Source organism: Thunnus thynnus, chromosome 9 (genome assembly GCF_963924715.1).
Source record: "Thunnus thynnus chromosome 9, fThuThy2.1, whole genome shotgun sequence".
NCBI lineage: Eukaryota > Metazoa > Chordata > Actinopteri > Scombriformes > Scombridae > Thunnus > Thunnus thynnus.
The window spans coordinates 32,515,621-32,540,759 of NC_089525.1; the positions used below are offsets into that span (position 1 = coordinate 32,515,621).

General features: G+C 39.9%; 1 protein-coding gene and 1 long non-coding RNA gene across 2 annotated transcripts in view; both read left to right on the forward strand.

The window, feature by feature from the left end:
- The window catches only part of LOC137188854 (protocadherin-9-like), a gene marked incomplete at its 5' end in the record, with an annotated part of 109,663 nt that extends 108,795 nt beyond the window's left edge, over positions 1 to 868 (forward strand). Inside the window, one exon of the mRNA XM_067598433.1 lies at positions 390 to 868. Coding sequence (XP_067454534.1) covers positions 390 to 820 — 431 coding nt within the window. The remainder of the gene's footprint in view (positions 1 to 389) is intronic.
- The window catches only part of LOC137188809 (uncharacterized), a 374,566-nt gene that overhangs the window by 334,998 nt on the left and 14,429 nt on the right, over positions 1 to 25,139 (forward strand). The window lies entirely within an intron of this gene.

Genomic DNA, 25,139 nt, shown 5'->3' on the forward strand with positions numbered 1-25,139 from the left:
AACTCACTGTACACCACCTCACCTGTCCAGCAGCAAACATCAGACAAGCAAAGTAAGAGACTAGCTGGTGAAGAAAGTGGAACATGTAGCAGCTAAGAAAGTCAGATTTTTCTTTTTCTCAGGAGGTGGTGGAGACCAAACTAGAGCTAGAAAATATAATACTGGACTTTCATTCATCAGGTGGACACAAACGTGTGGAAGTCGGCAGCTTTAGTCTTTCAAGGCTATGGGTTTGTTGTTGTGAGATCTTCTACTTCTTGAATGCTTTGAAAAATCAATTAATGTTGCTTTAGTAAGCCAACTTCATCGCCATCTCCGACCTTTTCATACTCTGCATCTGGTTCCAGGTTACTTATCTCTTCTTTGTCTCCTTGTCTTTCTCTCTGCAGACCTCAGACCTCTTCCCGACGTGGCGATGACCGGTAACTGCACCCACGAGTGCACCGAGTTCGGCCACTCCGACTCCTGCTGGATGCCCGGCCAGCCTTCCCCCAACCGCAAGGTGTCCAAGAACGCCCCCAAGCTCTCCACCTTCGTGCCTTACCAGGAGATGGACGGGCAGGAGCACCTGATGGCCAACGGCAGCCCCAAGCCCCTTACGACGGAGGAGCGTGGGACTTGCGGCGGCGGCGGCGGCAGCGGCAGCTCGAAAGTGGCCAACATGCGGTTCATGACGCCCTACAGCAGTGCCTACCCCGCGGGCGGAGACTCGTCCAGTAAAGACTGTGGGTTGGAGGAAATCCCTCTGAGCCAGGCGGTGGAGTACCACTCAGCCACCACCCCGACCGGCCAGACCTCCAAGAGGGAGATCTACCTGTGAGGGGGCGCAGCTCTCCACCTTAAAACCCCACAACCCACCTCCGATCGCTATCCGTCAACCCCCCCCCTCCCCCGATGCTGCTCGTCACCAACCCGTTCCGCCCCCCCCCCCCCCCCCCCCCACTGCCCCTGTGCCTATTACTCGCTGTGCCGCAGCACCGACTCGCCCTCTCCTCCCCTTTTTATAACTGCATCCACCGTACAAGGCTTTAGACCCCCCCACCCACCTCACCTCACCCACTGCCACTGCCGCCACACCCCCCCACCCCCCCTTCTAGAAACCAATCAAATGTAAAATAGAATTAAAAATAATTAAAACCAATTGAAGAAAACACACAGCTCCTGCCGCTGTGGAAGGAATGTAAACTACACCACATCGTTGTGATAATTTAATGGGAAACTATTTAGCTACTCATGTATTTGAGTTGGATTTTTGTGCGTTGCTTTAGGCTATATTGCTGTGTTGGAACAGAAAAAGAAAAAACACCTTCAAGGGGGGAGAGAAGGGGAAGAACTTCTTGTAAATCCTACTTAAGTATACTGTGTAATGCTATCTATCCTGAAATTATTTGGATTTGTTTGGTTTTTGTTTTGGGAGTTTAGTTTTTCTCTGTCGACTCCGGAGCCTCCATTAAAAATACTTTTTTTTGGGGCCGAGTTGCGTCAAATCAACCCAGGCTCATTTTTATCAGGAACAGTTTGTCGTCAACGTAAGACATTTTGCAGAAACGCAGCTGTTTTCCGCCTCTCCGGAGTTGTTGTGGAGAACTTTTTCAGTTCTGTTCTTTTTTTTTTTTGCTGTGAAGAGGTCTTTTTTCCAGTGTACAGAGCTGTAAATACTACAAACAGTGACAGAGGAAACTGCTGTGGCTGTAACTGTGGATCCGTGGCTGTCGTCCGTCCTGACTGCGGATCTTCACGTAACGTCGAACTGATGGACTGAAAACCTTCGCATGTACAGAGAAACGACGCCGCGGCGTTCGCCGTCACACCGCAGGAACCCCTGGACTCTTGAGCATCACCGACGGTGCCGAGTTTCACAACACAAGACTTTTTTTTGTTTTTTTTTTTCCTTCCTCTACAACTTAACAACACGGTTGAATTTGGGTTCACGGGGGGACGAAACCATTAGAGGTACATCGATACGGTACCGACTATCTAAGTGCATCAGTGAGTGGATCGGCCAAAGCCAAGTATCCAACAACGTGTTATATTATTCATGCTGTTGTCAGTAGTATACCATGAAAAGGAAACTCCACAAATGTGTTTGACAGGTACATTTATTCTCACAGAAGAAGAAGAAACAGATGCATTTTGGTAAATTAAATTTCTCTTTTCCACATGTGGACATATAAATTATACACGCCAAACAAATGCTCACATTTGGGAAGTTACAACTTAAGTCCGATTAGAGGCTGCAGTGTTTTATTATAGAGCTGAATCTATTAGTCTATTAACAAAACAAAACAAAAATCAGCAACAATTTGATAATTGGTTCATCGTTTAAGCAAAAAATACCAAATATTCTCTGATTCCAGCTTCTCCAACATGAGGTTTTGCTGCTTTTCTCTGATTAATATTATTATAAACTGAGTATCTTTGGGTTTTGGAGTGTTGGTTGGACAAAATAAGACATTTGAAGAAGTAAACATGAGCTCTGGGAAACTGCAACGGGCATATTTTGCTGCTGTTTTGACATTTCAAATAGTAAATGATGACTTGATTCATTGAAAAATATGATGAAAACCAGTAGCTCAAGATAAAAAAAAAAAAACATTAAGTTTGTCCTAAATGTGGTGATTAGAGAAAAGATTGTGAGGTAATGAAAAGGGTTCATCCTCTGGGGAGCAGGAATGTGATCAGTTAATGTCATGGCAACCTGATGCTTGAATTTTCATATTTCCAAGTTTAAATGCACTAGAGGAAAGATTATGGGATTATGAGGGGGGGTCACCAAGTCTTTGGTAGCATCATCCTCAGGGGAACATGAATATTCATAAGGAAATTCAATTAAAATCCACCCTCGTTAGTTTTCTAGATTATCTATCAAGGAGGAGGGATCAGAAGGTCACCAAAGTCATGAGGTTTTGTCCTGTGAGAGGCATGAATCAATGAATGAATGAATGAATGAATGAAAGGCCGGTTTCAGTTTGATCTGAGGAGCAGTTGTTGAGATATTGTGTCTCAAAAGTTCATACAGCTCATGTTTTAACCCTCCTGTTGTTCTCGGGTCAAATTTGACCCGTTTTCAAATGTTTTTATATCAGAAATATGAATTCCTTTCATCTAATTGCCTGAAAATCACATGGATGGTTCAATACCACACTACTTTGCAGGTAAAAGTAATGGTCACTACTTTCATTGAATAGCATCTGTGGACTTTTGTCAAAATTGACTCAGGAGGACAAAAGTTTCATGGTTGACGGGAAGACAACAGGAGGGTTAAAACACAAATTAAGAGAATAACAATTAAAAGTGATGAAAGACACACTGTTCACGCCACAGACGTGTCGTTTTAAATACTATCTGCTGTGCGAGCAGAGAGGAGTTATCTTTTTGCTGTTACTGACAGTTACTGGCGCTCTGCGAGAAATCACCTCTGTGGATGTTTGAGAGCGTCGGTCGTGGCGACTGTGGCGAATGTTTCCCTGCTGTGCTTTTGAGCTTGAAGGAAGAGCTCTCTCTGGTCACTGTCGCCTCTCGTTAGTTCCCACCTCTTTACCTCCTCAGTGTGAAGCCGAGCTGTTTGGCGTTTTTACCAGAAGTATTTATTAAACCTGTGTGCGGGTAGTGGAGGGGGGGGGGGGTTCGGCGCCGCTTCCTGCGGTGCTGCAGTTGCACAGGAATGCAGGATTAATGACACCTGTACGGGCTTCAGTCCACTAACACCCCCGCCACGCAGCGCAGCAGAGAAACTCTAATTACAACCCGAGGCTCTGTACATTACCGGTGATAATTTGCGCCATTAAAAAGCGAGCCGGGTTTGCAAGTTCATTCATTCTGAGCTTTTGTGTTAATGGCTGCTGAAGGTAATGTGAGATTTCACCTGTAGTGATGCACACAAGCTGAGACTGGATGGATGAAAGAGAAAACGGCACATTGAGAGAGCGCGCTGTAAAAAAAAACAGTCAATTAACCCCTAAACCCTTTACTGAGCCCTAAAGTCTTAAAATCAGCCGGTCTGTTTCCAATAAATCACTTTATTACACGTGCTTTCTAGAATCAAGTGACCATTTTTCTGACACAGATTAGTAAAGGAATGAATACGTGTTTATCCATCAGCTGGGTATATTTTTTCCATCAGTCAAATTATATCATGGCCACAAAAACGTATTGATTCTGATTGGCTGGCAGGTGTAGACTGGTAAATATAACTGGAAGGCTGACGCAGGTGTTGAGTTTAAGTATTAAGATGTAGGAGTGATAAAGTGATAAATTGCCTCTCAGTGATAATATAAAAATCTTAACATTAGCTGGAAGCCTGCAGAGGGAAAGACAGAAGACAAAATAAACTTCATTACTTCTCACTGTGAATATTTCAAGCTCCCAAACTTCAAATGAGGCAAAGTTTTTATCATCAGACAAACATCTGTGTGAAAGAGTCCATAAGAGGAAACAGATGTTCTTCTCCTACATTAAATTTATTTAGTTATAGTTTGTTTCTTTTCCCCAAAAACAGATTTAGGGTTAGGGATAGGGTTAGAGGATTAGGGTTAGGGTTAGAGGGTTAGGGTTAGGATTAGGGTTAGAGGGTTAGGGTTAGAGGATTAGGGTTAGAGGGTTAGAGGATTAGGGTTAGAGGGTTAGGGTTAGGATTAGGGTTAGAGGGTTAGGGTTAGTGTTAGAGGGTTAGGGTTAGAGGGTTAGGGTTAGAGGATTAGGGTTAGAGGGTTAGGGTTAGTGTTAGAGGATTAGGGTTAGAGGGTTAGGGTTAGGATTAGGGTTAGGGGTTAGGATTAGGGTTAGGGTTAGAGGATTAGGGTTAGAGGGTTAGGGATAGTGTTAGAGGATTAGGGTTAGAGGGTTAGGGTTAGGATTAGGGTTAGGGGTTAGGATTAGGGTTAGGGGGTTAGGGTTAAATTTGACACTCCGATAGTAATAAAAAAACTAGAAAAGTTGCCTGATGTCTTGATAAGTTTTGATGATTCTGCTCTGCATCTGCAGATTTGTGAGTCCATTAGTTGTAATTAATTTTTTTTCCCACCACTTTTTTCTTGAGTGGTACTTAGTGTGCAGACTACCTCTCACTCCTTTGTCCTGCATCTGTATGCAGCTGGGGCTGAATGTTCACACTGTCCAACTTCTTTTTATTGTATTTATAGTATTACTTCATGCTATGAAAGTCCCCATAGTCTTTATCATCCATAATGTTAAATGTATTAAATCATACTTCTTTCTATGTACTTCAAACACACTCATTTATTTCTAGAAACTTCCTGAAACAAAAGGAACAAGTGAGATTATTTCACCTTTGTTGGCAGAAAAGTCTCGACGAGTAAATATGAGACTAAATGACTTGTCATTTGTTTTTTTTGTTTTTTTTTTTTTTTTTTTTGCAGCGCATGTGATGTGAACATACACCCTCCAGAATCACAGAGGGGAACATCAAAGCAGCGCCTCCAGGCTGAGACGCCTTCAAAGTCTCGAGCAGGCAGCAAAACGGGGCCATCGACAGGGTGGCGGCGGGGTCGCGCTATCTCGCTTTATTAGGCAAACAATTGCCTTCGCCGAGCAAATCGGACTGATTCACTCCTCTGCTCTCCAACGCTTTCTCCTTTTTTTCCCTTGATTTTTTGTTGTGCCGTTCCAGCTTCGCCGCTTAATTGGTTTTTTATTATACATCCATTTGTTTTGATGTGTGGGAGCTCGATGTGTGCAGATGTTTGAACGCAATTCAAAACATGATTCCTTCGGTCTCTGAAGGTGATTTGATTTATTGTCGACGTACCTGCCTGTTCAGAAACACACACACACACACTCACAGTCACAGTATTCCCCCCGCACATAAATCAACCGTCATTCAACCGGCGTTCAACCCTCCGAGTGACAGAGATTTAGAGTTCACGGGCGCCGCCGCGGTCCCTCACGCTTCCCCCCGTCTTCCTCTGGTGATTTAACGCCAGCGTTCAGAGCTCTGATTGATTATTTACAGGCCCAACATGGAGGTCCGCGCCGACTCTTCTCCTTCCTTTTTTTCTCGCCACGCTTTGCCGTTTCACAGTAAACAAGTCATTTTTTTTTTCTTCTTCTCTGCCGCCGCCGCTGCTGCCTGCCTGGCCGGCTGGTTGGTGGACTCCCAGGTGGCCAGTGTGTTGTGCTGTGTAAGGTAAAGATAGAGGAAGGAGGCAGGAGGTCAGGTAGCATCAGTTTAACCTAAACTCTTTGGCACCAATTAACCCCAGAAGAAGAAAAGCAACCTCTGGTGACCCCTGGTGACCTTTAGAGACCTCTAGCATTTCTGTTGGCTGAAAAACCTGAGACCAAAACAGCAAAACTGCTTCTGTGTGTGTGTGTGTGTGTGTGTTTGTTTGTTTGTGTGCAGTCATTTTTAGATATCTCTGGTATGAAATTGTCTTTCTAATTTAAAGAGTTTTTGGAAGCCGACAAAAACACTCTTGTGTTTTGTAATGTCTTTCTTTCTTTCAAAAGTATCAAAAAGAAAATGTGTTTGAAACTAAATTAAAAGTCACACAGACTGGACATATTACCTCCTTTAAATCCTGATAAACAAACACCAGAAATAATTTCTCAATCTTCAAATTTACAAATTGTGAGTTTTTCTTTGGAGCCGTTTCTGAACAAACTAACGTGACCAAACTCTTCATAATGAAGGAAGGTGTCGCCCAGTGCAGCCGTGTGGCTCACTGATGTGTTTTTAATAGTTTTTTCAGTCTACGGCACAGAGGAAGAAGATGTATCAGGCTTTGGATAAACACACAATACTTGTTAGTTGATCAGTTCGTCGTTGGTTTGGCTCCAAACATGAGATTTGTTGACAATAAGAAATATATAAAAAAATCGCCAGACATATCCTTAAATTGAAGCTGTAATTATTACTGAGAAGAGGATGAAAAATTACCCACATACACACTGTGGACTGATTATAATGTTAAAATCATTCCACCTCCCTTAGAGACATAAATCCTGTCTTTATGAGGCTTTAGATGTAATATTTTTTTGAGAAATCTGTAAATGTTTCAGTATAAATTGGTTAAATTCTGCAAAATAAATTACAATTCCAACCAGGCCTGTGAACGTGTATGAGTGTGTGTGTGTATTTGAGTGTGTACAGCATACACACTATATACAGTGTGTGTGTGTGTGTAGAGAGAGAGATGGTCCAAAGCTTTTTGGTCTAGAGGCTTCCTGTCAGACTACAAACACACTCTGCTCCCTGGAGGAACACCTGTACATCCAGTACAACCCCCCCCCCCCACAATCCCACCACCACCACCACCACTACCACCATCTACCCATCAACCCCCAGGAGAGGTGCTGTCACACACACTGACAGCCTGCTTGTGTGTGTGTGTGTGTGTGTGTGTGTGTGTGTGTGTGTGTGTGTGTGTGTGTGTGTGTGTGTGTGTGTGTGTTCAGCAGGTGTCTCTGCATGCAGAGCGTCCACCTCTCGTCCTGCTGCCTTCACATTCACTTTCAAATCCTCTTCAGTGACAGAAAAAAAAGAAAAAAAAAATATATGTATGTATTTTTGACATCACCAGTATATATTAATATACTAGAGTTGATAAAAATATTCAGCTGGACGTGAGAAATAGAAAAATAAATAAATAAATAAACAAATAAATAAGATGAGTCATCTTCTTCTTCCCGGAGCTCCAGTCGGCTGCTGCTCCTCCTCTCAATTAGCGGCTTTTGTCACTGAACAGATTTCTACGGCTGCGTTAATCTCTTCATGTCTTGAATTACTACAATCTTTGAAAAAATGTTTGAAGCGAGAAGATATTGATCAGAAATCAGAAAGAGTATCTATCAGGATTCAGACACTGCGCTTGACTGACTTCACATATAAAATGCAGTTAGTTTACCTCAAGAAATCATTGTGTCTTTCTAAAAAAGACATTCAGTCTTATTTAGAAGGTTTAACTCAGCTTCAAATTTAGTGTTTTGGCCCTATAACACACTGATTTTCCCCTTGATTCATTATCAACTTCTAAAGTGCACTAGTTCACTTCTAAAAAAACACTATAAACTTACTGATTTATGATTAAACTGCCTCTAAAATGCTTTATTTTTTAAAACATATTGGTTTACTACTGACAGCCATTATTTACATGCTTGTACTTACAGAAAGATGTTTTTTTTTTTTCCTAAAACACGCAGGCTGCGTCTCAAATTGTTCATTTTTGACATGAAGTCTGATTCTTAAAGCTGCACAAGTAGATTTATTGTACAGGTTTTATTGTGAAAGTCTCTTTTTTAGCTCCTAGATTTGGTTTCCTGTCTGCTTCGGTCTCAAGTGTTTCCTCTGATCAACTCACTGTACACCAGTTAGAGACCAGCTGGTGGAGACCAAACCAGAGATAAAAGAAGAGACAATATTGGACTTTTTCATGTAAACGTTTTTGTTTATTGACCAGTTTTGAAAGAAAACCACAAATTTTCATGTCGTATCTCATGAAACGTGACTATAATCATTTGCAAAAACACTCTACATGGCATCACACTCAAATAAATATGAATTTTAAATGAGATCTGAGGCTCAGGAGGCAGAGCAGGTCGTCCACTAATCAGAAGGTCGTCGGTTCCTCCATGTTGGGCACCCCAAACTGCTCCTGATTGGCTGAACCGTCTGTGTGTGTGTGTGTGAGTGTGAACGGGTGAATATTGGCTTGTATCGTAAAGCACTTTGAGTGGTCAGTAAAGCTAGAAAGATGCTTTATAAATAAGAGTCTGTTTAGTCGATCTGGCTTGTGGATTCAAAGTAGTAACAAGCAGAGATCAGCTCGAGCATCATGTGTTTGTTAATGTAGTCAGAGGACAATTTGAGATGCAGCCTTTAAATCTTTATTTTGCATAAACAACAACTGATCCAGCTGTAAAACTCTTCTGGTCTCTTTATGAATCATGTTGTTATTGCTGTGATTTCAGCCGTACGGTGGAGTCTGCTCATTAAATGACAGTAAACATGAATGTTTTTTTGGTTTTTTTGTGCAGGTTTAAAAAAAAAACAAAAAAAAAACAAAAACAAACAAAAACAAACAAACAAACAAACAAAAAAAAACTTCACTTTGTTCAACGGGATTTGTTTTCTTCTGTGTTTTTTCTCCCTCCTCGACTCCTCTCCTCAGTCTGACTGTCAGTAACGTTACGAGTCTGTCGGAAACATTATGACTCAGTGAAAATCATCTTTTCTCTCTTTCCTCCTCTGTCCGCTGATATTTAGTCCAGAACTAGTTTATGCTTCTCATGTAATCTTTTTCTTTTTTATGTTTGGAACTTCTGCATTGATGATGATGATGATGATGTTTAAGTCACAGAAATAAAAAAACAAACACTATGAGACGTCTGGCAGGTCGTTTAACTAAAGCTGCTGTTTTTTAAAAGATCTTTGAAGACTCTACAGGGATGAAAACTCTGATTAATATCCATTTTCAAGGAGCTAATAATCACTTAAAGAGCTTCAATCATACAACAGATTCCTTCAACAGATTGCTGACTGTTTATGACACTGAATCAAAATCACATTTTATTCAAATAACAAAAACTATCAGGACGGCAAATTGATTCCTTCACTGCTCTTCAGCTGCACCCTGAAGGACCAAATTGCTGTTTGCATAGATGCAGTTTACAAATTTGCAGCAGAAAATGTCTTAAATATCTATTTTGCAGTCATTTTAATACCAAAGTTCTACTTTTTTTTTACCTTTCTGAAAGCAGTTAGAATTCGTTAGTTGTTCTAAAATGAAAATGAGAAATGAAACCAACTGCAATGACAGTTTAAAGGGATTCTCCAGCACTTTAATATTATATTGCATTTCCATAAATTAGCAGGAACTTGCAAAAGACAGATTTACAAAAGAATTTCCAACATCTGTGCAGCAGAAAGCCTCTCTCTTGTCTTTTTAGTCTTCAGTACTGGTCAAGCTCCATAAGATCCTACATCTCCCATAATGCAGCTTCCCCCCCCCCCCTTGCAAATGGCAAATGTCCACATCTTTTAAAAACTCTGGCCCCTCCAGGCTTTCTGTTATGCTCAAACCAAAATATTTTGAAGCTCCACCGGAGCCACAGAAGACATTTTCTAACTATTTTCAGAAGCCGAGCAGAGAACTCCCTGAAACTAGTTAATTGACTTTGACATGTAAATTTGGTGGAGTTCCTATTTAATAAAACATAAATCTGCTTTGATGGTGTTCCACCTTTTTTTTTTTTTTTTTTTTTTTTACTGAACTGATTTATATTTTAAAGACCAAGCACCCAGTTTCACTCACTGAAATGAGTCTTTTTTTAGGATGAAATATCGACTGTGCAGACGTGTTCTCAATAACTCAACGACAATATTCTACAACTCAAACGTACACGTTGCTGTAATTCAACCAAAAACACCTCCAGCGTTTTAGAGACTTCACTTTGAGTTTGATGAACAGTGTCAGTTTATTCTGTTACTTAAATTGAAATCATCATCATCATCGCTGCAGACGTGAAAAAGAATTTTAAAAAAAGCAAGTGATGCCATGAGAGCGGGAAACTTGTTCTACATGAAATCATGTGAAAAAGTTTGGAGTGGTTTGCTGTATTTTGGTTGTGTATTATACTGAGGCTGGAGTCTGAAAAACGAGGCTTTCAGCTGAGCATGAAACAAGCCAACTTTATAAATATTATACATTTTTGTTGTTGTCGCGGTTGTTTTTATCAATGTTAATGGAATCAACACTGCTATAGACATACTGTATGAATATAAATGGTCGTTGCTGTTTTTTACCGGATGCGGCAGTGTAAATGATGTTTTTTCTGAGCGGGCACGCTGGACTCTGTGTTTTCTGTTTCTTTACTCCATCGTGACTGAAAACTTGATTCCGCAAGGAATTCAGGAGGGAATTCAGGAAGTCCGGCTGCTTCGACCCAGTTCTGAAACTGCTGAAGCTGCAGGCAGCCATTGATGCTAACGGCTGTTTTAGGTCAGTTATCTGGAGATCATGACTTAATTATCTTTAGAGAGTTACAAGACGGATAATAGCCTTAAAAAAACCACAATAACTAAATTCTTTACCTCACAAAATGATAAATAAAGTCACGACCAGGATTAACCACGTTAGCTCAAGCTAACAGCGACTATAAGGCCAAATTTATTCCAGATGTTTACAGACATGTATGAGCTTCTGTTTATAACTCAACTCTTGTAGACATCACAGATGAAGAAATTTACGTTGTAAAATTTGAGTTTATTACATTTGTAGTTTAATTACATCATAATCATGACGAGACGACGTTCTAAAGATCTTGTGGTGAGGATTTTATGACATTAATATCTCAGATTAATAATCTTAAAACACTTACTAGAAACACAGCGGCATAATTAGATTTATCAGGTAAATATATATATCATTACAAAATTTAACTTGTAATTGTAAGAAAATTGTTTGAAAATATATTGTTAAAAATACATGTGTTATGTTAAAAATATGTTGTAGACATGCACAGATGAAGAAATTTACGTTGTAAAATTTCAGTTTATTACATTTTTAGTTATGTTTTTTAAAATATCAAAGAAAATTTTTAATTACATCATAATCATCACGAGACGATGTTCATTAATATCTCGGATTAATAATCTCAAAACACTTACTAGAAACGCAGCGGCGTAATTTGATTTCTCAAGTAAATATGTAAATTATTACAAAATTTAACTTAACTTAAAATTGTTTGAAATCTCAAAATGAAAATATATTGTTATCTTGGAGTAATCATGTTTAAAAAATCTCCACCAAACAGGATTTTATGAATCTCTGGAAGTCGTTATGTTATTATCTTGTGCTCTTCTTCTTCTTTGACACGACTTTCATAACATTTATCTTAAGAAAACTAGAACAAACTAGATAAAGTTGTAATCATTAAAAGTCTTGAGATTTTTACATTAAAAATGGTTTCTCAGTCAGTTTTCATTGAAATAGGAAATCTCCTTGTTATCCTGATATAAGAGTAACAATTAAATTATTATTTTGGGATAATGGTGTAAACTGTAAAACTAACGGCACACCTGTGATTATTGGTTATTTAAGAAATTTGAATGATTTATTTGCAATTATAAGAAAAAACATTTATCATGTGGAGATAACTGAGTTGTGATCTTGAACATAACGGACCTAAAATCAACTGAAGCAACCTTGGCTGCTCTGAGCTTCCGTACATCAAGGATGGAGGATTACTTTTTTTTTTGTTTTTTTAACTAGAAGAAGAAGAAGAAAACAGTGCGACAGAGCCGCCGAATCATGTTCGTCTTTACAGAAAGTCCACGTTTGTAGCCTAATTGTTGGTTGGTTATATTTATATAGGAACAATGCTAGTGATGCCTTGTTTTTTGTACAGTTTTATGTACATGCAAGTGTAGGTTTTTAAAAAATGAAGATGAAAAAAATATATATATTCAAACAATGTGAAGGAAATCTGACCCTGAACCTGTAGGATCATATTGTCTAAAGTACTGTAGGCTCTTTAAATGTAGGAGTGATGAGTCAGGCTCAGAGCGGAGGACAGCAGCGTCTCTCCTCCATCCATCCATCCGCTTTACCGCTTTCCTTTCCGTTCTCTCACGACGTCCGTCCGAAGACGAGCTGTACATTTATTCTGTTTCTTTGTTATTTTGTTTTTTTTTTTGGAGTCTTTTGATTTTTCTGGAGGAAGTTGGGTGATGTGTTTGTTTGAGCCTCACCTGTTCTCTTTTGATCAGCATCCGCATGTTTGAATTTAAAAAAAAAATGTGGTCTTTTATTTTTGCTGAGCAAATCAAAGAAATGATATCTTGTAATTACTCCTTCCTTATAGCTTTACAATAAAATACATTCAGTCAAAGGAAGACGAGTGTTGTGTTACTCTGTTTGTCTTTGCTTCTTTATCTTGGTGCAATCATCATCAGGTTCTGATCCATGTAGCTCACTTGTGTGTGTCTTCAGCTAAATGAATCTTTTTTACAAGCTTTTGATTGGCTTTCTACGGTTAGCCTACGTAGCATTAGCCTAATTGCTAATCGAGCCCTTGTTCAGCTTGAAGCTTCATTCTCAAACTTGGAAACAGCAGTTTTCACTTAAATTGGTGTTTCCAAAGGTTTTAACACCTTTCACTGAGCAGCTCAATCATCTGAGGAAGGCCAGGAGAAGTGGCTGAAAGCTTTGGAATAAACAAGTATGTGGACCTCGAGGTTAATTCTTAAAAAGCTAAAGTTCAATTAGTGTGAAAACAATGTAAAAACTGCCAAATGTTACAAGGAAAAGTACAGATACAATGAAAACTTAACTGATTTTCCTGTTTCTTCATTCCACAAAACATTAAAAACAAAAAAAAGGAAAGAAAAGAAAGAAAAAAGGAGCAAACCAGTATGCTAGCAGCTCTGTAGGAAGTCACAGTGGTCCTTTAAGCTAAATGCTAACATCAGCATGCTAACATACTCAAAACAGAAAATGTTGATATGCTGAAGTGCAACACACACTTTCAGTTTCATGTAGAGATGCATCATTTCATGCATGTACAACACACTGAATGTGCTGAACAGTCAGAGGAAGCAGCAGGTTCAGGTCAACATGATGAATTTACACACGTTAACATGACAAATTTGTCATTACTGAAAAATCACCATGGGAGAGTTTCATCCATTATACTTCAAAATCTTTTTTGTTGGGTTTTTTGTGTCTGACATCAAGGAAAAAGCTGCTTCCCAGATGTGTTGCGCTCAGGATGGACAGTAAAGTCTTCACTGTAGACAGACGGCAGGAACTATGAGAGAGACTGAACTGAATGTGCTGTCCAATGAGAACGTCGATCTGACACCAAATCTGCACAATGATTACACAAAGGTGCACAAAACAGAAGCAGCTCATGAGCATAAAACACGAAGATAAAGTCAACTACACTGACAGGGCAGCTGTTAACACACATTTAAAATGACATAATATTAGATTTTAGTTAGATTTTATGTATTTCTTACATCATTCATTGCAGCATTTGAAATACTAATAGTTCTTTATCAGTATTTGAAGAGCTCCTGAGCCCCCCCGGCTCCCACACTGTTCAAACACTAATTTGATGCCCGTCACACTGGACGCCATGTGTGAAACTGCTCAATCTATAGACAAATTTAAAGACACAGGGCCTGGCGTTTGTTGGTGTCAGCTTTTGTTGGCCTTAAACTTCCAGAACATTCCCAGATAATATTCCAGAGGGCATGACATGTGTGTCCTCATCAGAGTTAAAACAGCAGGAGGTTTTCCCAGCAGCTCCAACAAGACACCCCCTCCATCTCCCCCCCCCCCCCCACTCACTACCCAAAATGTTTCCAACAGCAGTCTCCGAGTGACTTACGGTCTTTTCATCGCTGCTCTCTTGATGTTCCTAAGGAGCCGTAAACGCCTCGCCTCGGCTTCTTCGCCGTTATTGGATTCCACTTCAGGAAATTGACTCGTGAATCCTCAAGTTGCAGTGTGTCGTGCCCTAAAGCGAGACACCACCCAATCACATTTCAATAAAAACAAACCCTGCATGCGGGCTGCTGTGTATGAGGAATATCAAACGCACTCAGAGGAAGGCGCTTATGACACTGTGCTTATAGCGCTGTTGCATCGCATTACAGCAGTAAATTGAAATTCGGGGCGAAATGATTAAATTCATTGCCACACAATATTTCTGGGAACAACAAAAAGAAAATATTATCGTGGCTTGTTTTGAAGAGGATGACACAGTTGCAGCAGGTTGCTTTTCTCTGCCTTTTCCCCAAAGGTTTCATCACTTTACCCCATTTCTCGTCTTGTGTTTTTTTATTTAGGTTGTTTGTCTTCTTCCTCCTCTTCCTTCCTTTCATTTAGTCCTCCTTCCTTTTTTTAGTCTCTCATGCTTCCTTTTTTTCCCCCTCCTCCTTCCTTTTCCTCGCCTCCTTTCTCTTTTCAGCTTCCATTTTCTGATTTTTTTTCCTTTGCTTTTCCTTGTTTTACCCTCCTCTTTTTCTTTTTTATTAGTTTTTTTCTTGCTTTCATCTTCTTCCCTCCTTCTATCAGTATCCTTCCTTACTTGATTATCCCATTCCCTGTCTCTTTTTCTCTCCTCCCATCCTGCCTCTTTTCTTCTTTCTGCTTTCTTTCATCTTTCCTTCCTCCCTGCTTTTGTCCTTTCTTCCTTCCTCTTTCTTTTGCATCCTTTCCTTCGTCTTCTTCTCTTATCTCCTCCTCTTCTCTTCTACTGTTCTCTTTTTCCTTTTCCCTCCTATTGTTTATTTTTCAGTCATCTCTTCTTCTCTTTCTTTGTCTTCATCTGTCCTTGCATCTTGCCTCTTCCCTTCAGTTTTTGCTTTCACCCCTCTTTCCCTTGCTTCCTTTCTCTTCTTCTTCACTTCCTGCATTTGCTCCCCAGCTGGCCTCCTCCCTCTCTTTGTCTCTCTTACATCCTGATTCTTTCCTGTCTTCCTCTCCTCCTTCTTCCTTTATTAATTTATCTCATATTTTGTTTTCCTGCCTCATTTCTCCTTTTCTTGTCTTCCTCTCCATCATTCTTCCCTTCATCCTAACTCCTTCCTCCCTCCTCTTCTCTACTGAACCCTTTCTGCTCCTCATCTTCTCTTATATCATAACTTCCTATCTTTCTTCCTTTCTCCATCCATTTCCATCCCTCTCTTTTTCCTCTCAGACTCCTCTACTCTTCCTATTTGCTTTTCCTCTTCCTCCTCTCTTCTTTTTATTCATGCAGTCTGTCCTTCCTCTCGCCCCCTTTCCTCGCCTCCTCCTTTTATTTTTTCCTTCCTCTCCTGTTTTCCTTTTCTTTCTGTGTTGCTGTCTTTCATCTTAACTCTTCCTTCCTTTTGTCCTCTCTTCTCCCCTTGTTTCCTCCTCTCCTTCCTCCTCTTTAACAGCACTTGTTTCCTCGCTTACTGCCTCCCTCCTTCAATCTTTCCTTCCTTGTTTTATCCCTTCCTTCTTCCACTTTACTACAATCGTTTACTTCCTGCTGCTCCTCTTCTTCCTCCTGTCTTCCTTTTGTCTCCCTCTCTCTCTCTCTCTCTTTATGTGGTTACTGTGGGAACATGATTGTAAAGCGAACCTAAAACAGGAAGCAGGTGATAATATTATAATGTAAGATGAAACGGTATTGATTCTTGTGGGGAAATCAGGTAACAGCAGCAGACGCAGTGAACAGAGAGAGAAATTTCAAGGTGATAAAGGCATGCTAAGATGAACGCATTCTGAGGATATTTTAAATTAAAGTTCTAAGGTATCTATTTTAAAATACATAGTAGCCAAAAAATAAAATTAAAAATCCCCTGAAACACTTCTTGGGAGTCAGACTTTCCTCCTGAACACTGGAGAGGAGAGAGATCTCTGCAGGAAAGCGGCGCCGACAGCCTCTTTCAGCCTCACACTCCAGCCTGAGTTGTGGATGAAGAGGAAGAGGAGGATAGGGAAGAGGGGGAGGAGGAGGAGGTGGGGAGATGTTATGTGGTCGGGAAATAAATTTTTGGCAGAGAGAGAAAGAGATAGAGAGCTGGGGGGCGGGGGGGGACAGAGAGAGTTTTGTGTAATTGGTATTAGGCAGCCTGGCAGGCGGCAGGTGGGAGGTGATGTATGGATGGAGGAGACGTTAAAGAAGTGAAGAAGAGCAAACCGGCTGAGCTCCACCACCACTACTGCTGCTGCTGCTGCTGCTTCCAACACAGACTCTGTAATGATGCTAATGAGGAGGTGATTATGCAATCTGAGGCGCCGCTAAAGAGGAGAATAAAAGTAAAGAAGTAAAAGAATGAAATTCACCCGTCTCAGATCAATTTACTGTTGAAAAATAACAAATTCATAGAAGGAAAAATGTCCCCTAGTAGGTTTTTCTATCAATTTTAAAGGCATTTAATCAATATTTTAGAGTAACAATGTATGAAATGATACTACAGAGAATTATCAGCGACTCTCAGTGCTGTCATAGCGTCATTTCAGTGTTTTCAGAGAAAAAGCTGTAAAAAGCCACTGTACACTACCTGCTCAGCACCAAACAGCAGACAGACACAGTTAGCTGTAGACTAGCTGGTGAACATAGTGGAGCATTTAGCAGCTAAAGAGACAGATATTTCCCTCAGGAGTTGTTAGAGAGCAAAAACAGAGCTAAAAGAGAGTGAATATTGGACTTACATTCACCAGGTGGACAGAAACACGACTCCACATGAATGATAATGTTGCTCCGTAACTGCTGGATGTGGAAATAAGAAACCGTTTGCTAACAAGTTCAAGATTTGAAATTCAGAAATAACATTACAGTTACTAATCCCAGTAACACTCTGTGGAGAAATGCAACGTGTTGTATTATTCACATGTTGTGTGATCTTAGCTACCTTGCTAATGTTAGCTAACGCTAGCTGTTGGATGGTCAGTAAATCCTTCCAAACTGTATCCTGTTGGCTTGTTAAAACACAAATGTCTTATTTTCTGTTTCTGCATAAATACATACATACATACATACATAAATATATACATACATACATACATACATACATACACACACACACACACACACACACACACACACATATATATATATATATATATATATATATATATACACATACATACATACATACATGCATACATACATTAATATATACAGAAGATTCAGCATGTGGAGGATTTTGAGCTGTTTAAAGGAAACCTTGACAGAGTTGACGGCTGAGTAACAAAAGAAAAGTAACGAGTAATGCAACATGTTATTTTTGCTGCTGAGTAATAAGTAATAATAAATGAATATGTAATCAGTAATTAATTATAAATTTCAATTAACTTGCCCAACATTGTGCAGGATACAGGATACAATTAAACCACATGTTTTTGATGTTATCTGGTGGGTTTTGTATGAATGCTTCCTTCAAAGCAGTAATCAGTGAAGGTAAAGAGTCCATGCCCATGAAGAATACTTGATTTAATATACCTGGATTATTTAATAGTGGCAGAACGGTTTCAGTCGCTTTTCTGTTGCTCTTCCTGCTGTTAGAGGACACTGTGGACAAACATCCGAACCAATCACGTCTCCCTCCTCCTTCTAAAAAGCATGTCCTTTCTCCCCTCTAAATGTTGCATGTGTATGTGTGAATTAAACCAGGACCTTATCAGAGCGCTCCCAGCCACAAGTGTTCCCATTGAAATGCAAGACGTGATGTTTAATCATTATAAGCGAGATCTGCGGCAGCCGGGCTAATCTCTATTTTAACATTTCACACAGTGCCTGCAGTTATGTGCCTTTTTCCCCCTTCCCTCCTTCCACTGAAATGACGAACAATGGCTCCTTTTTTTTTTTTCACGGCGGTGAAGGGGCGGCGGAGAGGAGGCGGAGCGCCGGTCGGCAGCGTTAACAGCAGCTAACAAACTTGACCTCGGTGGGTTCATGCAAATGCACAGTTAGAGGGAATAATGGCTGCTGCCGCTAAAACACCGACCCTCACTTGAACCTGCTCTATCCTGCAGAGGAAGAGGAGTCGCTGGAGTTGCACTTAAAGCTGTTCAAAAGGATGAAGATCATCCCCGGGATCATTATGCATTACAAACCGCCATTTACATTAATGCATTAATTATGGTTTTATGCAGTTTAAAAGGACATTTAAAAAAAAAAAAAAGAAAGAAAAAGCAGAGCAGGAATATTTCCTCTTCTTCTGCTGGGAGATCAGATGGTTGGACAGAAATGAATCAGTTTAGCTGTAGTGCTCTGAAAATAGAGTATTAATGCAAGGATACCTGGTCAAAATGTTCTTCTGTCTTATTGAAAAATATTCAGAAATACTCATTTGGACTGTTCTGGTAACTGGAAACATGTCACATGTTGTTGTTGTTGTTTTGTATTTATTGGGACGATGCACAGTTTTAAACGTAAATGTCAGAGTTAGTTTTAAAGCTAATTTTCATCTGCAGTCCCTTACAAATAAAACACATAACAGCACAATAACAAACAGTACAAAGCAAAAAAAACACTTTTTTACAGTCTCCTTCTCTTTTAGAGTTTCAAATTGATTCATCCACTAAAATCTCTCTAAACATCGTCCTCTCTCTGTCTGACTGCTGAAGAGGTTGATCAAAATATTCATCTGAGTCGCCATCAGTTATCACCTGTGCACTCACTGCAATTAAACTTTATAGCCTCATAGTCAACATATCTGCTGCCCTAAAGTTCTTCACCTCCTCTGCAATCAGGTATAAAAAAAAAAGATGATTAATCTGTTTTTATTTACAGATAATTCTCCTAAAAAGACACTAGAACTGACCATCAGTCAAAGATAATGTAGTAAAAGAAGGGGGTCTTACTAATCATCCTCTTTTAATAATAATAATAATAATAATAATAATAATAATAATAAGCTTTATTTGTAGAGCACCTTTCATGACATAAAATGCAGGTCAAAGTGCTTTACAAAAGAAATATAAAACATATATACATATACACACACACACACATATATATACATATATATATATATATATATACACACACATACATATATGTACGTATACATTCATTCACATTAAAACGGGATAAATATCAGTTAAGACAGTAAAAGAGTAAAAGACAAAATTCTAGAAAAGAGGTAAAACAAAATCAATTAAAGGTCATAGAAGTGGGTTTTAAGTTGCTTCTTAAAACTGTCAACCGAGGTCGCCTGTCTGATACGAGGAGGGAGCGTGTTCCAAATCCTCGGTGTATAACAACTGAAGGCAGCGTCTCTACCTCTTGCTGTTCGTCGGTGGCGCCTTCATACTCTGACAGGCAATCTGACAGGTAGGAAGGTGTTAGCCCATTCAAAAATCTATCCTCAGTGTTACTGGGAGCCAGTGCAAGAAACATAATATTTCTTTTCATTCTTTTGCTGATGATATACTAATCTATCTGCCTATAAAAACAAAAAGTAAAGATTCAACGCCACCTTTGCTGAACTGCTGAATGAAAATAAAACAACCTGTTGGATGACTCTGATGGTTCTCTTGACCCTTTAGCTTCCTACAATTGATCGGCAAATTGGCAAAATTGGCAAAACTAGCTTTTTTCAGTCAAGACTTTTAGCCAAGGTGAAGGCCTGTCTCTGTCCCAAAAGGTTTTGAGAGATGCTTTTATTAGCTCTCGATTAGACTGTTGTTCATTCTTTGTATGTGGGTGTGGAGCAGTCGTCTCTTCGTCGTCTGCAGTTAGTAGAAAACGCAGCCGCTCGTCTTCTAACTGGTAAAAGAAAGCGTGATCACATAACACCAGTGTTTGTCCTCTCTCCACTGGCTTCCTGTCCGTTTCAGGATTGATTTTAAAGATTTTATTGCTCATTTTTTAAGGTTTTAAATGGGCTGGCGCCACCTCCTGCATCATCATCCTCCAGTTAGAATCAACCAACCAGATGCTCTCGGATGTTCTGAGATCGAGGCACAAAAATAGAGGCGACCGAGCTGAGATTAATCATCTATTCATCTATAAACGGTATGTTTATAGATGAATCTGCGCTGTCAAACGCCTTCGCCGTTATTTCCACTGACAGCGAAAGTGGAGACGTTTGTGTTAATGACGGTGGACAGATGAAGGTCGTCTGTATGAATGTTGGAAGATATTCAGTCTTAAAACACACAAGTGTGACATTGGATGTGACGCAGGCTTTGTGAAGAAATAAGATGAACTTAGCCTCCGTCTGACCTTCACAGTGTGGATGTGAAAGTGCGTGGAGTCGCTCATTAAACCAGCAGGAATTTATTTCAACCATCAAACTCCTGATTTCTGTCATTGTAATCAGAAGGTTTTTATCATTAAACTCCCTTTTACTGCCTTTGACGGCATTAAATTAATTATAACAGATTCAGATTTAAGTCAAATCAGCTCATACGTCAAATTTAATGTATTTTTCCTACAAATGATACATAAAACAGTGATTATTTGATATATTTTGTTTTAATTTCTAACTTTTCCTCCATGTTTTCATGGTCGATGGATGGAGAGAAGGGGTTACGCAAGGAGGCGGGGCTTAGCTCTGCAGCCATGGACAGTACCAGAGGCCCTCACCTCCTCTTCTTCTTCTTCTTCTTCTTCTTCCTCCTCCTCCTCCTCCCTGGTGTCTCTGATGTTCGCGGCCTCTCTCCATCACTGTCGGCCCCAGGGCAGGCCGCTGAGGAGCCCGCTGAGGAGAGAAAACAGAGGAAGGGGGTGAGGGCGGAGCGATGAGGAGCTGGAAGGAAGGATGGATGGATGGATGGATGGAGGGAGAGAGGGAGAGAGGGAGGGAAGGGGAGCAGAGGGGAGATGTTTCCCCCTCAGGGCCTCCAGAGGCAGCGCTTGTATCAATCACTCGACGGGAGGAGAGGGTGATTCTGACGGATGATATCCCACAGCCTCCTCCTCCTTCACCCTCCTCTTTCTCCTCTCTCTCCCTCTGACCCTGCATGGATGAACTTCTCTCCCTTCATCCCTCATTCTCTCCATCCTTGCTCTCCAAATTTCTTCCTCTTTTTCTCTGCTCCTCGGGCTGTGCAAGGATTCCCTCCTTCCCTCCCTCTCACTCCTCTGTCCTTACATGCCCCCTTTGTCCTCCTTACATCCTTCTCTTCCCTCGCTTTCTTTTTGTCCCTCATTGTCTCCTTTTTACTCCTCCATCCACCTTATTCTTTACCTCCTTCCTTTCTTTACTCATCTCCTTTCAAGTCCTCATACTTCTTTTCCTCCTTACATCCTTCATTTCTTCCCTCATTTCCTCCTTGTCTCATCCCCCTTTCTTAAATCCTTCTTTCCCTTTCTTATACCAGGTTTGGACCTTGTTCTCTATCTCCTTTGGTTCCTTACTCCTCTCTCCTTCCTACTGCTACATCACTCTCTTCCTTTCCTCCTCACTGCTCCTCAGTCCTCTCTTCTCCTTAACTCCCCTGCTTCCTTCTCATTATATTTCTTCCTCCCTACATGCTACATCCTTTTCCTCCCTCTCTCCTCAGGACATTCCTCCTTACCTCCTCAGTCTCTCCATCAGCTCATACCTCTTCTGACCAGATTGTCTCTCGCCACCTCTGTCACCTCCTCCTTTTTCGGGCCCCGTGAGCTGTGAGGTGACCGCTCGGAGTCACAGTTCAGCTCTGCGGAGGACACCGCGGGAGGAGAATACCTGTCAAAACCAGCTCTGAGGGAGGCGCAAGGTGGACAGAGGAGGTGCTACGTGATGTAAGGCGCTCACTGACCGAGAAGGAATTCAGCAGCAGAGCAAAAAGGTGTAGGAAGGAAATCCATTTACATTTTTGTCTGACAGGAAAATGACCAGAGAGGAGAGGAGAGGAGGAGGAAGAAGGGGTGGAGAAAAATGAGGTGAAGAAGGTGAGAGAGGAAGGAGGAGGTGGAGAGGAAGTGAAGAGAGCAGGAGAGGAGCCTGGACTGATGGTTTAATGTTTATTCTGTTTCCTTGCAGCTCATAGACCAACGTAAGAGCTTGTTGCAACTCCCGTTATAACCTTCTCTCCTCCTTCATCCTCCAAGTTCATCACTTGTTTTGTTACTGTTTCCTTTTTTTACTGTCAGCTCCTGCTCGTTACATGCATACAGTGTCTTTTCAAATTAACTTCTGTGTTCACAGGAAGGAACAAAACATCACAAATGCAAACTTCACACACGTGAAGGTTACACATGCACATGGGAACGAGACAACATCTAGCTGAGGCCTATTCATTCAAGTAACAGTGGAATATAATGAACTATATCATTTAAAAACAGGGTTGTCACAGCATATAATAGGCTTATAGTCCATTATTTCTCTGTCTCTAATCATGTGATGGAAGGGGTGATGCATGCTGGGTAATGTCTTTTCAACCAACATTTGATAACTTAATTCAACTCTGGTGTAAATGGTTTAATGTTCAAGAAAACATATTTTGGCCTTTGTGGAAATTTGCAGTCACAGCAGGACTTTCTTGTATTCGTTGTCTACTATTTTGGCCAATCAAAGACAGAAAAATATTCTTTCAAATAACACAAACAAACCGGCCAAAGACGAGTCAAGTTGTCTATACCTACAAAAAAACCGTAACCTCAGGTTTTTATCAGTAGTGCTTTGAATGTGTTGATGTCATTGTATGCGACGACCTGTCACACCCCTCAGCGTATGATACTGTCAATTCCCATTTCTCAACACAAAAACATTAAAGTGTCCTTAATAACTCAACAATATTTTAATTATTTCTCCTTTGATTCTGAGAAATCTTTTTTTTTGTTTGTCAGTTTTTGATAGCAGAATATGGAGCCCCGGAGTTGTCATAAAGAGAAAAATATATATATTGAGGCCATGTTTTACTACATCGAGTGCTTGAAATGTTATTCTGTGTGCTTGAGATACAATTCATTCCCATGTTTTGGTTAATTCGTACGTATGGGATAAGTATATATACAGAGAGCACAACAGACCAGCCTTTCTCCCCAAAGCACAAAGTGCAGTTTACCTGCTTCAACTATCGGCTGTCAGACTGAGGATGCAAACTGCTCCTACATAGTTAGGATGAGTATACAGTATAACAATATAATAGGATGAGTATACAGTATAACAATATAATAGGATGGGTATACAGTATAACAGTATAATAGGATGGGTATACAGCATAACAATATAATAGGATGGGTATACAGTATAACAATATAATAGGATGGGTATACATTATAACAATATAATAGGATGGGTATACATTATAACAATATAAAAGGATGAGTATACAGTATAACAATATAATAGGATGGGTATACAGTATAACAGTATAATAGGATGGGTATACAGCATAACAATATAATAGGATGGGTATACAGTATAACAATATAATAGGATGGGTATACAGTATAACAATATAATAGGATGGGTATACATTATAACAATATAAAAGGATGAGTATACAGTATAAGAGTATAATAATATGGGTATACAGTATAACAGTATAATAGGATGAGTATACAGTATAAGAGTATAATAAGATGGGTATACAGTATAACAGTATAATAGGATGGGTATACAGTATAACAATATAATAGGATGAGTATACAGTATAACAGTATAATAGGATGAGTATACAGTATAAGAGTATAATAAGATGGGTATACAATATAACAATATAGTAGGATGGGTATACAGTATAACAGTATAATAAGATGGGTATACAGTATAAGAGTATAATAAGATGGGTATACAGTATAACAGTATAATAGGAGGGGTATACAGTATAACAGTATAATAGGATGGGTATACAGTATAACAATATAATAGGATGGGTATACAGTATAACAATATAATAGGATGGGTATACATTATAACAATATAAAAGGATGAGTATACAGTATAAGAGTATAATAATATGGGTATACAGTATAACAGTATAATAGGATGGGTATACAGTATAAGAGTATAATAAGATGGGTATACAGTATAACAGTATAATAGGATGGGTATACAGTATAATAGTATAATAGGATGGGTATACAGTATAAGAGTATAATAAGATGGGTATACAGTATTACAATATAATAGGATGGGTATACAGTATAACAGTATAATAGGATGGGTATACAGTATAATATAATAGGATGGGTATACAGTATAACAATATAATAGGATGAGTATACAGTATAAGAGTATAATAGGATGGGTGAGGATGGGATAAATTCCTGGTATATAAAATGTATTTGGAAGATTCTGATTCTAACAGGATGATGAATGGATTTCTGTCAAATGTAAACAAACACTACCTTCTCCCTTTACTCCTCCTCTCTTTTTGACTCTTCTACACTTCTTCTTTCTTCTTCTCTTCTTTTTTCTTTCCTTTAATTTCCTCAAGTCTCATCTTCTGCCTCCTCCCCTTTCCTCTCTTGTTTCTTCTTATGTTTTCTTCCTCATCCTCTTTTCCTCCACTTCCTTCTCTCCTCATCCCATTTCCTCCTGTCCTCATCCTCTCCTCCTTCTTTCCTGTCCTCTCTCCTTCTCCTCCCTTATTTTCTTTTCTCTCCTCTCTTTTGTCTCCTCTTCTTTCCTTTCCTCTCTTCTCATCCCCTTCTTCCTTCCTCTCCCTCTCTTGTTTCTTCTCATGTTCTCTTATACCTCTTCATCCTCTCCTCATCCTCTCTTCCTTCACCTCTACCTCCTTGTCTCCTCTTCC